The following is a 17,668-nucleotide window of genomic DNA, read 5'->3' on the forward strand; positions in this document are numbered from 1 at the left end:
TGCAGGAAATGTTTCATGTTTCCATGTACTATGGACCATGCAGCCTGGCGGACAATGCTTGTGGAGCGCCATGCCTGCCTGCCAGAGTGCTTCTTCAAGCTTTCAAATTAGATCGTCCAAAACTTAATTCCAGACGCATGCATTTTAATGAGCTGCCTTCATCTCTGGCCAATTTAAAGAGGAAAACAGTCCCATGACTGCTTGCTGCTGCTGCAAACGAGAAGAAAGATAAGGCAGCACTCTAATGCATCACATGATGGCCCCTTGAAATAAAATCTGACATAAACTTTTTGCTAAATTTAGAGTAGCCAATTATTTTCCATATTTTTCTCCCAATTTATTCGTCATGCAAATTCCTGAATTCCCCACAGTATTGCCACTACTCTTTTCCACCTGCCAGTGAAGAGAGGGAGGGTGAACACCCCATAAAACCAAGTTCGACATCCCCGCTGACAGGCCCAACCTGTAGGAGGCACCGCAGAGGATTCAAATCCACAGTCTCTGCTGTGGTGGACAGGAACAGGCATGTGCGCACATAGACATCAAAGGGGGCTTGACCCGTCTGTAAAAAAGTGCCCTCTCCAGACCATGAATGCAGTTTTCACTATGGTGAAAGAAATGCAAATGCCCTCTTTTCATGCCATACCTGAAGGTAGCATTCAAGAGAATTGCCTTGTCCAAACTCTCTTGAAAGAGTTGCCCTCTCTGTGTAGAAATCAAGCATAGAAAATAGCTGACCTCCAAGCTCACAACATGTCGCAGTTTTCGATATTTTCACCAAAAGGCCCTTTTATAAATTTCAGACCCTGCCTCTCTAACATTCTCTGCATGTCCCTGGACAGGAACTTTACGTTTGCACCAACCGAGCACTAGAATCTGACACATTAAAAGTTGAAATGAAGCCAGACCCACGTGTGGCACCTCCATTGATTTAAAACGATAGAAAGAAGTAAATGAACATTTTTTAACACTCATCTTGTCTCTTCTCTAATTAAAATCTAAAATATGAACCCTTGTTGTAAAATGTCCTTTAATGTTTTGTTAATGTTTATTTTATTTTATTTTATCATATTATTACCATAAAATATCCAGGGTGTTATGTTATTATCACAGTGGCCACAGAGGCTCACTAACCTTCTAGAGGCAGCAGCAATTAATGCAAATCAATGTAATCATCTACTCAGACCAGAAGTACACAACCATGTTCTTCTTACCTATGTTATCTGGGCCTCTCTGATTGGCTGCAGGGCTGACAGCTTGCACAGGTTGGCTGAACATGAGGGTTGACCTCTGACCCGGTCCCGGTCCTCTGCCCTTGGTTGAGCCAGCGGTTGTTCTAACAGCTCCCAAGCCCAGACGAAGCCCTCGGCCAGTGCGAAGCAGGCTGCCACCACCACCAGCCTGGGCAGACACTTTGTGACGCAGGGGGTCCTCGGCAGTGCCACCACCATAGCTGGCCATTCTGCCCGTCTAGAATTCAAAATAATGGCAGTTGATATGATATTATAATTGCAAATAATTTAACCACTCAGACCCTATGTACTTAGTTGACTGGAGTTCCGCTCCACTAAAGGTCTTCTTAAAATTAGCAATCTACAAGCTCACGATGCGTGACGTTATGACGCACTGCGAGCTTGATTGCAATTTTCACCAAATGTAATGTTTATCCCTGAATAGGGATGCTAGGGTTCAAATAAATTGCACAGGGCTCTCTGGATGTTATATTTTCGACCCTGGTGTTCATTATTTTATGAGGGGGGAAAGCCCTTGTCTGACATTAATTTATGTTTATTAGCTTTATCTAAATTTACAGTGCCCAATGTTCAAGAAATGGCATTTAAAATATATTTCATAAACTGTTGAATACTTCAAACTGAAGTATTATTTCTTCAGTAGCTCCTTTTCTTTATGTGCTACTGTAGCTCCCTATACAAGTCTAGAAATGTTATGAATGTATACTGCATGAGACTGCTTTGTGATGTGTGGAGACTTTGCAATATTTGTACATACAGTATCATATGTTGGTCCATTTCTTATCAAACGCATTCAATAAGAAAGAATATGACTTCAACATAGGTTATGTGGCAGCTTTGCCACATATGGGAATGACTTCACAATCACATTGCCATGTTCAGCAGGCTATATCCAATACAGTAGATGAATCTGCTGAAGTGTAGTTCAGCTTGCAGCCCGACTGAACATTCATAAAGCCAGATAAAAAATAAATTTACCATTTTATTAGAAGGGCTGCCTCTTTCATAATGCACATATGCTGTGAGGGAGAAGATAATAATATAAAGGGAGCCTGAAAAAATAAAAGGATCAAATAAAATCTGAGCTTGAGGGAAATCTAATCAAAAAGGGAACACATGATCCAAGGAGTTGCTGCTTCTTGTGGATCAAGAAGTGGTATTTTGAAATACAGTACCACTTGCAGGGGGGAGGGGGTGGACCTGTCTATCATGTCTCATCTGTATATATATACAGTATATATATATAATATATATTTGGCTTTTCTGCCTTTACTAACAGGAAATGGGGAGACAGAGATTGTGACACGCATCAAAGTTTGTCAGGATCGGGAATAGAATTTGATGTGAAATCAAATTATGAAATGCAATACAAGCCTGGTGAAATAGCCTACTGTAACTAGCATGTTAAGAGGAGGAGAGTGTCTTAACCACTATACCAGCATGAAACAATGTAATTTAATGTAATGAGTAATGTAATCAGAGTCAACCCTTTGAAACAGACTAACAGCTTTGAAATGATGTTGTTAAAATGGCTTAAAAGTGCATTTAATACATTCTAAATACTGTAGAACAGTTTAATGTGAGGTAAATACAGCATGAGGTGAGTCAGAAACATAACAGGACTGTGTGAGAAATGCAAATTGAGTAACCGCTTATGTCACTGTGTTGCACAACATCTCTCCACTATTCTGCTATAATGTTCACCGTTCACTGTTCACCTCTCTCACTCTGTGCTTCTGTTCAAGGCTGTTGTGTGGCGGAGGGTAACAGCAGTGTAATTACACAACTGAAGGTGGCACAAACATGAAGCAAAGAGAATTCAGAGCCATTCAAAATGCAACCTGTTATTCAGAGCCATACAATTTCAATAGCAGGCAAAAATTCAAAGGCAAGATGATATTATGTCTGCAAGCTTTATCTTTGTGCTTATTAAGCTATATGTTTGCAATACTAAGATAGTATGCTGAAGACAAGTATTGATCAATATTGTGATTGCATTGTAAATTAATTCACCCAATCTTAACCATGTGCCTGAGCTGCGCCCTCATCAGGCATGCATTGGATCTCAGCATGAAGTCTTATCCTTTTTCAAGCCAGTGAAATTGGAATCAATATAATGAAGGGCCGCAGTAGCAATTGGACTGCAAACTGTGCTTTCCTGCACGGAAGAGCTACAATGCAGGGTGGGTAGCCATTGCAGTAGCTGACACAGGGCCGGCCCTATGATTCTGGTAGCCCCAAGCAAGATTCTTTTTGGTGGCCCCCCAAAACACAGCTTATAGCCGAGGCCGACCCCGAGTTGACACCCATACAAACTAAGTTGTGAAGGACAGTAAACACATGCAAAACTACCTCATTACTATTACAAAATGCCTTACCTCTGATGGTGTGTACTTGTCATTGAGGGGCCCGTAGAAGTTGTCCGCCTTGCTGCCCAGTTTGGGTGGTGCCGTGTGGCTGTGGGGGTGTGTGTGTGGAGCAGTGTGGGTGTGTGGAGGAGGAAGGGTGTGCGTGTGTCCAGGGGGCCTGATGCTCCTGCCCAGCACTCCTGATGAGAACATGCTGTTTGCCTGCTGCACCTCCTGCCGGTACTTTTCGTAGAGCAGGTTGGAAGCGCTCAGCACCGGGGCTCCTCTGGTCTCCACTGTGGCTTTGGGCGGGTCCTTGGGCGCGTCTTTAACAGAGCCGGGCACTTGCGTTTGGTAGGCCGAGAGCCTGGACGGCAGAGACGACACCTGGTATGGCCCATCGACAGCCTGCGGCTTGACCTGGGGGTTCTTCCTAATGTAGGTGATGATTTTAGGACGGACTCCTTTGGGCTTTGGGGTGTATTTAGGAGATAAGGACCTCTCTCTGGAGAGGGAGCCGGGGGAACTCTGCTGGTTATGAAGAGGCGCTTTGGGGATTCCTGTTGTGCTGATGTTAGTTTTGACTGGCGGTCTTAGGCCACTGCTGCTGTAGCCCTGAGTGGATGCGTCTGCGGGAGGGCCGCCCCCTGGCTGGGGGGGTCTCAACACCCCAGTGACTGTCCTGGAGGCGAGGTACATTGAGGGTTGTCTACGTGGAGAGCTCTGGGGTGTCCTGAGAGGGGATTGGGGAGGTGTGGATGCCCTGGATCCCACCCCGGACATGTTGGGGCTGGAACAGTTCCTGCGGTGTGTGAATTGGGTCTGGGGCCTGGGAGTCTGGGTGTTGGAGGTAGGCTGCTTACCCAGGGGCAGAGCCTCTCTCTGGGCAACCTGGCTGAGCTGTCTGGGTGGCGGCACTCCCCCGGGGGAGCTGTAGAGGTGGGAGACATCTGAGGGCTCCCGGAGCCTCATATTCCTTCTGTTACGTCGCTGGGAGTCTGGGGAGGGGGAGGGCGATGGCGTTTGCCCCGTCCGTTTGTGCTGCGCCTCGGTTGTTGGCTCCGACAAGCTCCTCCCTCTCTCCGTCTCAGTCTGGCAGAGGGGTCGCACCAGCTGTTGTCGTCGGGGAGGCAGCACCCTCTCCTCAAACCCCGCCTTCCTCCTTTGGCCTAAGACTCCTTCAGAGGAGGAAAACCCATTTCTATGCTGACCCCCATCCTCCTGTCTCTGACTCTGCTTGTAGTATTCGAGATGACCCTCTAGCTCACGCTGCGTCTGATAATGCAAAGTTGGAGCGTCCCAGTTAGGATCTGCAAGGGGCGCCCTTCTCCTAGTCTGGGCTGAGGTAGTGGTGCTGGTGTTGGGGGGGTAAAGGTTTGTCTTAGGGCTGGACATGAAGGACTGAGCCTCTCCGCTGCTGTCCAACGCACTCGCCAGGCTCCCGCTCAGGGCCACGGCAGACAGACAGGAGACAAATACGTTTGTCTCAGACTTGGACTCCTTCAGACCTCCCCTGCGTCTTTCTATGTCTTTTCCTCCACCGGATCTGCCATCAACCCTCTCTCCTGAACTCGTGACACACATGTCGAGCTCTTCGGAGCTGCGACAGGCCTTCCTCCGTTCTATCGCGGCCCCCACCTTGTTGCTGTCGTTGTCATTTCTCCGCGCGCCGACCGACGCAGAACTGGCAGTGGAGCTGGAGGATATGGACATCAGACCCTCGTCTTTTCCGTCCTTCATGCTCCCTCCGTCATCTTCCTCTTCTTCCTCCCCTGGATCCCTCTGTCCCATGAAGGTGTGGCATTCCAACCGCTCAAACTCACAGACCTCAGGGTCCACGCACCGCTGCTCCGAGCCCCAGATCAGGACTTTGTCCTGGGCATCACTCTGAAAGACCAAGGGGGGTAGAGGGCTGGTTCTGTACCTCGCTTCCCCTGCCGCTCTTCCCTCTCGCTCCGCATCGCCCGCTGACATTAGCTGGTTAGCGTTGTCGTCTCCGGACTGAGAGAGGTGGAACTGAGTCTTCCTGTTGTTCCTCATCTCCTCTCCAGTGACGTTGACCCTCAGTCCCTGGAAAGCAGTTGGGGTACTCATGGTGGACAGATTCTTGCGGTGCTCTCAAAGACACCCGTGGTCATGTACAGAGTTACTTCCCGCTTCCTGTTTGTTCGCTCCCTGTGATGGTGTTGACTTTTGAAAGGGACAAATGTCATCTCACTTCTGCACTCGAGCAATCCCTTGCCTTATCTTGTTTTGTGCTTTGTTCCAAAAGTTCTCAGTTCAACTCCCCAGGCGTGTGTTCATGTCCCTTCCAGCTGAAACACAAAAACAAAAACAAAAAAAAAACAGCAAGATCAACAAAAATTTTAGTCTAGAGGCAACCGCTTTGTGTTCATGGACAATAACATTAGCAACAACTGCATTGCAGGCATCATTTCAGTCCTCTAGAGACCTGGACGAAACAGTGCCTCATTGTGGATTTGTCATGCTTCTAATCTTGTTTCATTTATCTTCTCTCCCACAATGGTTCTGTCTTGGCTTTCCTTCACGGAATAAGTGTCTTAAATGTGTAATCTGCCATACCTTGTTTTTCTCTATGCCTGTGTTCTTTGTTGTTTTATGTGAGCTTGTCTCTGCACAAACACAACATCCATACCATAGCATAGCGGTTCTCAACCTGTGGGTTGGGACCCCCAGGGGGGTCCCCAAATTATTTTGGGGGGGTCCCCAGGTGATTAACTTAATGTGCAACATTGTGTTCTCTCTCAACAGTAAACTAAGTGTAAAAAGGGTTTATGCACATTTCTAAAGTGACAATTTAAGGACTTTTTAATATCTCTAAAATGACAAATTAAACTTTGGCCAAATTGTCAAATATTAGAGGCATACATTGTGAGAATATTTTCACAATAGAACTGTGTTCTCTGCCTTAACTCTTAGTGCTTGTCAGGGTGGGGGTCCCCAGTTAAAATATGATTATTTTGGGGGTTGCGGCCTGAAAAGGTTGAGAACCACTGCCATAGCATAGGCTCCATGTGTCAATAGTGTTTCTGAGATCCAATGTCTTAGCTCTTTGTGTCTATTTGTGTCTGTAAAGACAGTGCCAAGTACAACTCTGACTGCTCACTACAGTAACAAGACATAAATGATTCCACAGACTTGACCTGAGGTGTCCAGAGGAGCTTTGATCTTTCCCTTCAATACATGTGTTATTTGTTTTGAAGCACAACCTCGCTCAGTGTGCAGTGCACTGGTCAATTACTTTCAGGATTGAATTATATCATCATAATGAACTTAACTGTGGTATACACTACGTGTCAGGTATAGCCGGGTAGACTGGGGGAGTAATAATGTTCCGTGTCATAACCAGCAACAGTCAGCGGCACGAATGGGGAGCACAATTACCAGATGAAGATGGATGATGTTTGTGCGGGGGCAGAAGGAGAGGACTCAGAGGAGGAGATGTGTGTGGAGAGAGAAGAGGAGATGTGAGCCTGCAGAATGCTTGGTGGTGACAGTGGTGGAAGAAGTAGTCACATTTTTTTTACTTAAGTAAAAGTATCAATAGCGCAATGTAAAAATAATCTTTTACAAGTACAAGTACGAGTAAAAGTACAAAAGCATTGGTATCAAAAAGTACTTAAAGTACCAAAAGTCATTATGCTGAATGTCCCATTTCACAAGTTTTCAAATGTATAAAAAATAGCAGATTTAGAAGCTCACAATGCGTCACATCGCAACGCATTGTGAGCTTGTAGATCGGCTATTTTCAAATGGCCAAAATGTACAGTAAATAGGTCTGAAGTGGTTAATGTGTTCATCATGTTTTGTAATAATAATAAAAATCAAAAGTTTACAAATAATTGAAGTGGAGTAAAAGTACAACATTTGCCTCTGAGATGTAGTGGAGTAGAAGTAAAAGTACTAACAATTGGAAATACTCAAAAGTAAAAAATAAAATAAAAAATAAAAAAATAACTCAATTGTACTTGAGTACAGTACTTGAGTAAATGTACTTTACACCACTGGGTAGTGAATGGTGAGAGGTAAGAATCACCCTCTGGGACAGGTGACATAGTCACGTAGAGGAAGGGAGGAGAGGGTGAGAAGTACGCTGTAATGAGCTTTACAGCCACAAGAGAATCGAGGGTCAGATGAGAATAAACTGGCATTTTCCAGACACATTTGGTAGAGAAAAACATACCAGCATGTTTAATTAAGCAAGTAAGTGGGTAATAATGTGTGTCTGTCTGTCTGGCTGTCTGTCTGTATGTGCGTCAGTATATGACAGTACACATACCGGTACAGGTACAAGGCCTTAGATATATATTTTATTATTCGTTTTCATTCATTCTGATCAGAATAGCCTTTCCAACTTTTATTTGAAAGTTTTATTCAAACATAAACAGAAGTAAATGTGCACAGTACGGTATGTATGTGACACAGAGCAAATAGTGTGGGAGGTCATCAATATTATCTCCTTGTCTTCCAGCATGTGTGTGGGAGGTGTAGAAATGCAGGCTCAAGGGAAACAAATCCATTGACAGATGTGCTCACTACAGGAGGGTTAGCGCTCATTATATCAACAACACCTTATAATGGATGATTAGTGTGGCCAATGCTCTAATTAGCCTGCCCTGGACACTACAAGTACTCATCACGCAACACAAACTATTGTAGGTGTGGTAAGTACATGAGGCTGTGAGTGGTGCTATACACAATAACACAAAACATAGATAAAGTGTTGCAAAATGTTTACTTCAGGGAAGAGTAATGATTTATGGTGCAGTTGCAGTTCTGTCAATGGAAGGAAGGAGATGGTGGCATGGGACAGAAGATGTCAGACAAGTTGATGACAAACTGTCAATGGATAACAGCTGCAGAAAATCCACAAAAATGCTATCACACACACACACAAAAATGTGTTCACAGGAGGTAAAAAGAGTAACATGAGTAGATGGTGCTCACGGATCAAACAGGATCAAGACATAAGAAAGAACTGAGGTGATCTGGAAACTCCAGGTTAAAAAGAGGAACAAGCGTTTATTAAATTAAAAAGGCAACTGCCGACATGTCTCGATAGCACTGGTCATCATTCCTTGCCCTGATGATGACCAGTGCGGTCTAAACATGTCGGCAGTTGCCTTTTTGCCAGACCCATGAAATGGGTAGGCCTACATAAGCAAATGTCGGTCTGTCTGTCCGGGTTTTCTATATAAAGGGTATATATGATGATGACATGATGATGACATGCCTACAAAAGGCATGATGTCATAAATGATGATGACAGACAGGGGGTCTGGCACAACCAGGTTGACCTGGTCTAGTTAATTTAATAAACGCCTGTTCCTCTTTTTAGCCTGGAGTGCCTGGATCGCCTCAGTTTTTTCTTATTTCCAAACCTGTGCTCTCCTCCACAACTTTCAACTCTCCTCTCAACGTGGGGGACCGATGAGGGGGTTCCAGGGCGTTCCCCAGCGAAATAGTTAGGAACGAAAGGGACCCTTATGTGTCTATCGGGTCTATCCGACCAATAGAGCCAAATGGACCCGAGCTAAATTAACATTGAGGATTTTTACAGTGTAGATTGGGGTTACCCCACTCCCAGAGATAAAAGATTGGATCATATGGCGGTCTGTGGACTAATACATGTCAAGCTGGAGGTCCTTGAAATGAAAAAGGTTGAGAAGAGCAGTGGCTCTACCCTGCCTTATTATCTGGGCTCTCATGTTCTCCATGCTGCTCCTGGCAGAGACACCACTTCTCTGAGATCATGACATGGACGGATGGCTGCTCCCACTGCCTGAGGGGACCTTTGATGCTACTACTGTGTTTTAGATCCAAATCATATCCTTTTGAGGTGAGCTATGATACATACACACCATCTACCACTGTAAAATCCACCATGTAATTTAGCTCAGGATCTGTTCATACAAATTGATCTAAATGGACATTTGTCTAGTGCTGTCGCCTCACAGCTAGAAGGTCCTGGGTTCGATTCCCGCCGGGGGACACTGTGGGTGCTGGGGGCGTGTTCCCTCCTCCGCGTCATCAGTGCCCACACCCTAGGTGGGGTTGGCAAAAGGGCCTTTCTGTGTGGAGTTTGCATGTTCTCCCCGTGTCTCCTAGGGTAGATACCCTCACAAAAACATGCAGTAATCCTGGTCTCTATAAAGCCTCCCCCTGGCCAGCCGGGGCGCCTGATGGAGGGGAATGGAACTGGTTGGAATAACGTGTTCCTTCCACGCGCTACGTCCAACCGGGGAAGCTCCCCCTGTCAGGTGATAAGAAGCGGCCTGCTCACTCCTCATGCATTGAAGGAAGCATGAGCTCAGTTCGGGGCCCTCCCCAGGTTGGCAGAGGGAGAGTAGAGCCCAGGATCACAGCTTAGGCAATTGGCACCGGGTGAAAAAATGGGTTACAAAAATCGTGGGATAAAAATGTAGAGAAAAAAAATAAAAATAAATGGACATTTGTATACACTCTCAATTTCAACAAATCATCCAGCTACTATAGCTAGTTATAGTTATATTTATATAAGAAAGAGGAAAAAAGAGGAAAGAAATGTGAAAATAGCCGATCTACAAGCTCACAACGCCGCACAACTGCTATTTTCTCAATATTTATCTGTAGAACCGAGTCAAACTAAAGTGAATGCCTCAACACCCCAGTTCAAATATGATTATTGTTGGGGGTCACAGCCTGAAAAGGTTGAGAACCACTGATCTAGCTGACCCATCAAAGATTCCCTGGGGGTCCTCAAAGTTGAGAACCTGTGTCGTACATGTACATGTTCCTGAGCAAATCTAAAAGATTTGATTTTTGTTGAACTAAGAACAGCTACTTTATGGGAACAGCTCCACCACCGTTCAACGCTACCTTCCATTTTTCTTTGCTCAGATAAAAATGTAGGTATAAAAAAAGGTTTGAGTAAGCACTACTATACTGTATGCTGCATTTTCCTCAAGACAGCAGAGAACCAGGTGTGACTTATCAAATAAAGCTCAAACCAACGCAAGGCCAGGACAGATGATTAACATGCAGAGGATGAGGGAAAATCGATACACAATCGTAATTTCTCTCAGGAATACAAGGAGACTAGGAGAGACCCTCATTTGCATTTTGCGATGATACTGGCTCAAGCCAATGGCTAGAATTAAAGGACTACTTCACCTCTGGGACAACCACATCTTATTTTATTGTTGTTTGGGACACGATCAACACAATCCTGAGTTCTTTTTTGTGTTCAATCTGTGTTTTTAGATATTTTAGTATTTCAGCATGCAACAACTGGTCATATGAAGCATTTTGCATCATATGACCAGTTGATCGTGTCCCAAACAACAATAAAATAAGATCTGGTTGTCCCAGAGGTGAAGTGGTCCTTTAACCTCGGAAGACATTTATCAACTATCTAGTTTGTAGGATGCTAGCGGGGACACAGATTGAGTAAAGATGCACTTTGCTTCGCCAAGCTCCCGTACCTTTTCATTTTAGGATAAAATAACCTTTTTTTACATACTCGTTGATTTCAACCGCATCCCCTATATAATCCTTTCTACTTTTGTTGGGTTTTATTTGGCTGAAATACTCCAAATGGCTGGTAGATTGTCGACAAGACTGGATGGCAAGAAGAGTGACGCTCCTGCAGATTTAGCTCCGGTTGCTAAGCTAATTGAGCAACTCCGAACTTCCCTCACCACAAATATGAGCAACAACAAACCTCCCTCACCACCGAATCCAGAGCGACCGTTTGACTTCTGTCGAAGACGGCTTAAACAGATACAGTGACAAGTTTGGCGAGGTGGAAGCTAGGTGCTTGATGGAAATTTTGGGCAAGGATGTGCTTCCCGAGCTTGATCCCGATTTGGACCGTTGTCATAGGGCACTGACCACCAAGCGACCTCCTGGTTTCAGGCCTCGAGCAGTGATTGCTCGTCTACACCGTTACAAGGAGGCCATTTCATAACAGCTACACTTTCATACAGCTTTTATACAACACAAACGTCTGGGAGGGCAGATGCACCTCCACCCTATCCTAACCTCCACATGCCTGGTATCGTTCATAACTTGCAATATCTACAAAATATGTGGCACAGTGGAACGGTGGGTTGCAGTCACTTGCAGATTTCTAAATAAAAGTTACCCTGTTCGCACATTGTATTTTACCATAGCATTTTCTTCTGTTTCGGGAACCTCTTTCGTGGTGTCCCTTACTCTGCCCATTTCCCTTTATGGCCCATGTAATGTGTTCGTTCACAACTACTGATAATAGAAAAGGATCGATAAGGAATCAGATCGATAAGCAGGATCGATAAGGGGATCGGTCGTGTTGGTACACAGTAAAATCCTCAGTGTTGCATTTATCCATGTATCTATCATTTGTAACTCTGACACTGTATAAATGTAACACTTGTTCCCTTCTATAGAGATGCAGTAAATGAACACCAAGTTATTTATAGTGTAATAGTGTGTGGGTGAGCAGCAGACAGACAGAGATTGACAAAGAGACAAAGGCAAAGGCATTCATTGTTCCTGATGTGCTGCACTTACAGCCTCTGTCTGCACACACACAACCAATATTTAGCAATCACACTGGTGCACACTGCTGTAATTAGCTCATTAGAGAACACAAGAGAGGAAACAGAAATTTGAATGGAGCGAGAGACAAAGAGACAAAGACAGACGAGCAATACAGACAGTCACACAGACAGACAGACAGACAGACAGACAGACAGACGGAGTAAGGGAGAGAGGCAGGGAGAATTGAGCGTGCGGCCGTGCACACGCGGTGGCACATTGGTTGCTGCATTGATGTAGCACCAGGGTTTCTGCTGATGACAGCAGTCTTGGGAGGCTGAGAGAGAGAGAGAGAGAGAGAGAAGAGGAGAAGAGAGAGAGAGAGAGAGAGAGAGAGAGAGAGAGAGAGAGAGAGAGAGAGAGAGAGAGAGAGAGAGAGAGAGAGAGAGAACACCGAGCCTGGTCACTGGAGCTGAACCTGTCCCTGCCAGACACAGCTAATCAAACACTAAGGCTGACATAACCAATCTTAGAGCCAAAAGAGATCCCGGGCTGAAACAAAGCATTTAGATGTAGCCAGACAGAAAGGAACCAACAGCGGTAGCAAGGATCCATAGGCGCTGCCGTGATTTGAAATGTAAAATGTTTTTTTTTTGTGCTCTGCTGTAAACCCCAAATGATCTGAAATGATCTGAAAATATTTATTACAAATATATTGTGCCGCATCACACCGCTTTGTTAGCTTTAAGATCGGCTATTTTCTTTATAGCTAATTTAAGCGATAAAACATATTTTTTAACTAATTTAGCTGGCCGGACACCACTTTGAGAACCACTTCTGTGAATACACACATATTTTTCTACTCTACTATGAGGATGAAAACCTTTCTTTTAACTCACAGCAACAATCCTGACACTGGCTTTAATGTAATAAAATGTTGCATTAGTCTCAAGGCCTGCATATAAGCCGAATAAATGTAATAGCGACTATAATATTATAGTATATAGTTCTTATCAGTTACTTATATTAAGTACTTTTTGCCATATTCACTTTATTTCATTTATTTGACACTTTTAGCTATGTTTTTCTACACCCTTGACACAATAACATAGTAATTTCCTGAGGGAAGGGTTGGGGTACGTTCTGAATCTGCATGAGAAGCCTCTAAGCTTAAATACGCATACCCTGTATAGGCAATACTTCACGTCAACATTGGATATGGCAGAGAATCCAGTCTGGGGCAACTCCCCTGGGAACTCAGCAGAGCTCAGAACAGGAGAGATGCACCAGCCCTGATTCCGTTGTCATGACGATGCCATATCTCTGGGAATCCGATAAGACACCCCGCTAAGATCCCCCCGACCCCTGCTTCAGTCAGCGGCGGAGAAAGGTCAACATTGGAAACGAGAGAGAGAGACTCTGCTGCACAGGCCTGCTGCATGCTGATGATGGGTCCTATAACGCACGGTCACATGTTCATGAGGATTTCTGAAGAAATGTGGATAACCAGGTGTGCACGCACACGCATGCACGCTGATGAAAACATGGGAGAGCAGTGGTAAAATTAACTAAGTGCTGTACATGACCACTACATTTCAGGCAAATGTTATACTATCACTGAAAAGTGAAAATAATCGATCTACAAGCTCAATCTAAACGTTCTTAGCAGATCGGCTATTTTCAAAATACTTTTTTATATATTTAACTTGTGAAAAGGGATGGACACAATATGAAAAATATTCTGCATAATGAGTACTTTTTACCTTTGGTTACTTTTACTTTAACTAGGCCTACTAATATTTTGATGCCAATAATTTTGTACTTTTACTCAAGTAAGTTTTGATAACCAGACTTTTACTTGTAAGAGGGTTTCTACATTGCAGTATTGATACTTTTTATTTAAGTAAAACATTTTAGTACTTTTTTCCACCACTGGGAGAGAAGAGAGACTCAATTCCAGTGTGAAGGGAAAGTTCCTCTCATCTCTGTGGACGAGGAGAGATGAGACGGCAACATGCATGTAATAAATACTGTCTATAAAACCACTGTCTTTCTCCTGGTCCACTTTGAGCAAGACTTAACAAGCTGAGGATTAATGGTAGAGAGAGACAGAGGAGGGACAGAGAGGGAAAAGGCGATTGATGACAAACACTTTCTTAGAAAGGAGGGATAGGAGCAATCTGAGATAGAGGGATGAGTTATGGTTGAAAGGAGTGTAAATGAAAAGAGACTTGGTTCTCAATCCTCCTCACTGTAGTTACCTCCTTCGTCTAAACCAGAAATCTTTATCTGTGTGTGTGTGTGTGTGTGTGTGTGTGTGTGTGTGTGTGTGTGTGTGTGTGTGTGTGTGTGTGTGTGTGTGCGTGCGTGCGTGCGTGCGTGCGTGCGTGCGTGGGTGGGTGCGTGCGTGCTTGCGTGCGTGTCTGTGTGTGTGTGTGTGTGTGTGTGTGTGCGTATACAGTATGTGAGAGGGAAACATTTAGAGAAAATAAGAAAGAGGTGTTGATTTCCACCCAGGACTGCCTTGGACTGCCTGAGCCCAATACAAAAGACATTCTACATCAGAAATCTTGCATTATCAAACACGAAACATAACAAGCATAACATAGACGAACTTCAAGCTCATATCGCCAGATACAGAGAATCTTTTGAATGAGGAACAGCGCAAAAAAACAGATGATCGCAATTCTCCAAGCTCTAGTTGACTTGAATGGCAAAATGCAAAAAATGTACTTTTCCCAAATATGGAGATGACTGACATCATAGATGTCTGATGTCATAGACCCCATGAGATTGACACAGTATGTCCATATATGGGCATTCCAAGACATGGGCCTAATATTGATGACATCAGGGATCTCCATAATATGGGCATAAAAGGGACAAGGCCGGAATGGTTAGCACACTCAAATATGGACAAGGACTGACAAATACAGTCTGTCAACTTAAAGACACACCAGACTGTTAACACTGTAAACAGTGTGGCAAAAGTTTCAGTCAGTTAGGTCACCTGAAGACACACCATCTCAGCCAGACTGCCACTAGGGAAAATACGCTAGTGCACCATACCCATTGACAACAACACCACTCCATATGTGTGTTGGGGAAGAGGACAATGAGCCAAGTCAACCATGTAAGGCACCAATCTGCTCATCAGGAGCATTTAGGAGTGTTTTGCTTAGTTGGGGGACTAACCAGGAACCTTCCATTTCCCAAGTGGCCCATCTACCTCCAGGGCCACCCCAGATACTATTGTCCAATCAGCTTGTTTGCTGTGACGCACCAATTTGGGAGAGCTGGAGGTATAAATGTGGGAGCAGTATGCTCTTAACAGAACGAGGTTCACAGCGATGCCCTTGCCCACACAGAGCTCTGTTGTTATTGTACTGTACCTTGCTGTGCTCAACCTGCTGTCGCCTGTAGAGGCGGCCATTGCCGCTTACTCACTCGACAACATTAGCAACAGCAGGAACTTTGACGATATTCCGGTGCTCTTCCGTGACCTTCTGCCCAGAGGCAGAGACGGGCTCAGGGGCTTCCTCGTAGGTGCACAGCCAGAGAATGCATGTGAGCCCATTGCCCCGCCCCCCTCCACCGGTTTCATCGCCCTCATCAACAGCTCTGACTGTAACTTTGACGTCAAAGTCCTCAATGCTCAGACGGCTGGCTACGAGGCCGCCATCGTTCACAACGCGAGCTCCGCGTCCAGTGGTTTCATCATAGTGGAATCCACCGCTGGTGACTGGGCGTGGTGGACCATAAGCATCCCATCCGTGTTTGTGACTGAGGAGACTGCCAACGCTCTGAAACAGAACTATACTTATGAAAAGGGCGGTTATGTTGTCCTCACGCCAGACGGGTTAACCCAAACCCTATTATGGTTTGGATTAGGGTTAAACATAATCCAAATCCTATTGGGATTTGGGTATGGGATAAACCCAGCACAGTTTGGGTTTGGATGTCTCTTCATGTGTGCACTCTTCCTCATCATGTTCATTTTTGCTGTCATATGTTATCTTTTGAAGCTGTTAGTGGACCGGCACGGCCATGGGGAACGGAGAGGCGAGGACCTGCTGAAGACACTGTTATTCCACAGTTACAGGACAGGAGACCCGTACGATCTGTGTGCCATCTGCCTCGGAGAGTACAAGGAAAGAGACAAGCTTGGCGTCCTGCCCTGTTCCCATGCCTACCACACTGGGTGTGTGGTCACCTGGCTGACCAACATGAAGACCTGTCCCTTGTGCAGGCGGAACGTCGACAACCATGAGATGGAACCAGAGGGGATATTTAATTAATCACTCAGTAGGTTGACCATAATGTCCTCTTTCACCCGGACATGTCCTCTTTTGGGAGCCTGTCTGGCCTTTTCGGGGGGTTTTATAAAGTCCTTCAAATGTCAAAGGTTTTGCACCTGTATCTGTGTATCACAGTCACATACATATCATTACAGCACAAGTATTCAGAATGCACGTTCAATGGTTCGTTTCTAAACACACTGAGATCTACACTCTGCCCTGCATGCGCTCCCTCACCAAGCAAAGACTCGCTGCACAAAACCGAACGAATGCACAAACTGAGTTTTGCATGTGAATGCCATTTCACTGATCATGAAATGCTGACAAAACCAGTGTACCAGTGTTTTCGTCTTGGTGAAGCAGAGTGTATTGTCTGCAAAGCTGGCACTTATGTGTCCGTAGCAAATAAAGGTTCTATATCAACACTGCAAGCATAAGACAGGTGTGCAAGGTGAGAGCTCTTCTGCAAATTACCAAATTGACATAATATTTTGTATGAAAAGCAGAAGATATGGTGAAGAATGGGCTACCTCTCCGAGATAAGCCTTAAAGGGCAAGTTCACCTCTGGGACAACCTGATCTTATTTTATTGTTGTTTGGGACACGATCAACACAATCCTTAACACAAGTTATTTTTGTGTCTGTGTTTTGAGATATTTTAGTATTTCAGCATGAACGATGATGCATTTTGCATCATATGATGCATCATGCTGCATGAGACACTCAGTGCCATCAGTGTAGAGCGCTCTGCGTTAAATTGCCAATCGGTTTTCGTGGAAGTGCACTAAACACTTTAACGGCATAATTCCAATTCAGAATCACACACGGACACACATGCGCACACACACACCACCTCCATCAGGGGTGTCGCACCAAATTGAGTACAAGGATGGGGTACAAGGATTCACTGCGGGCACCCCATGAATGTTCTTCATAGGAACCATTATAGCCTATTACTTTAATTTGTAAAAAAAGCTGAATATTCATACAGCATACTGTAAATAGATACATAACTAATATAGAGCATATTTGAGTAACCTTTGGAGGAGAATAGTGCTCTCTAAAGTCTCTATACCCATATGCATGCACGCTGTTAATGATTATAGTTAGACAAATATTTGCGACCAAAGGTCGCATATACTCTGAAGAATCGTGTCGCTTGAGTGTCCTTCCTTCCTTCCTTCCGTATCCTCGTGACCGTCCTTCCGTATCATCTGTGATGTCAGTGTGATGTCAGCGAGTTGTGACA

The 17,668-nt window shown here is 44.7% G+C and overlaps 2 protein-coding genes across 2 annotated transcripts in view; one reads left to right on the plus strand and one right to left on the minus strand.

The window, feature by feature from the left end:
* mtus2a (microtubule associated tumor suppressor candidate 2a) overlaps positions 1-5,695 on the minus strand; it is a gene marked incomplete at both ends in the record, with an annotated part of 57,684 nt that extends 51,989 nt beyond the window's left edge. Inside the window, 2 exons of the mRNA XM_080749294.1 lie at positions 1,215-1,470; positions 3,632-5,695. Of these exons, the coding sequence (XP_080605420.1) occupies positions 1,215-1,470; positions 3,632-5,695 (2,320 nt within the window). The remainder of the gene's footprint in view (positions 1-1,214; positions 1,471-3,631) is intronic.
* Positions 5,696-15,471: 9,776 nt separating this feature from the next.
* Positions 15,472-16,419, plus strand: LOC308304670 (E3 ubiquitin-protein ligase RNF13-like; the record flags this gene model as incomplete). Its single annotated transcript, XM_080749295.1, has 2 exons — positions 15,472-15,960; positions 16,147-16,419. 2 exons carry the CDS (start codon positions 15,472-15,474, stop codon positions 16,417-16,419), a joined length of 762 nt encoding a protein of 253 aa, XP_080605421.1.
* Positions 16,420-17,668: the final 1,249 nt, after the last annotated feature.

Source organism: Nannobrachium achirus, assembly GCF_963921795.1.
Source record: "Nannobrachium achirus genome assembly, chromosome: 19".
Taxonomy (NCBI): Eukaryota; Metazoa; Chordata; class Actinopteri; order Myctophiformes; family Myctophidae; genus Nannobrachium; species Nannobrachium achirus.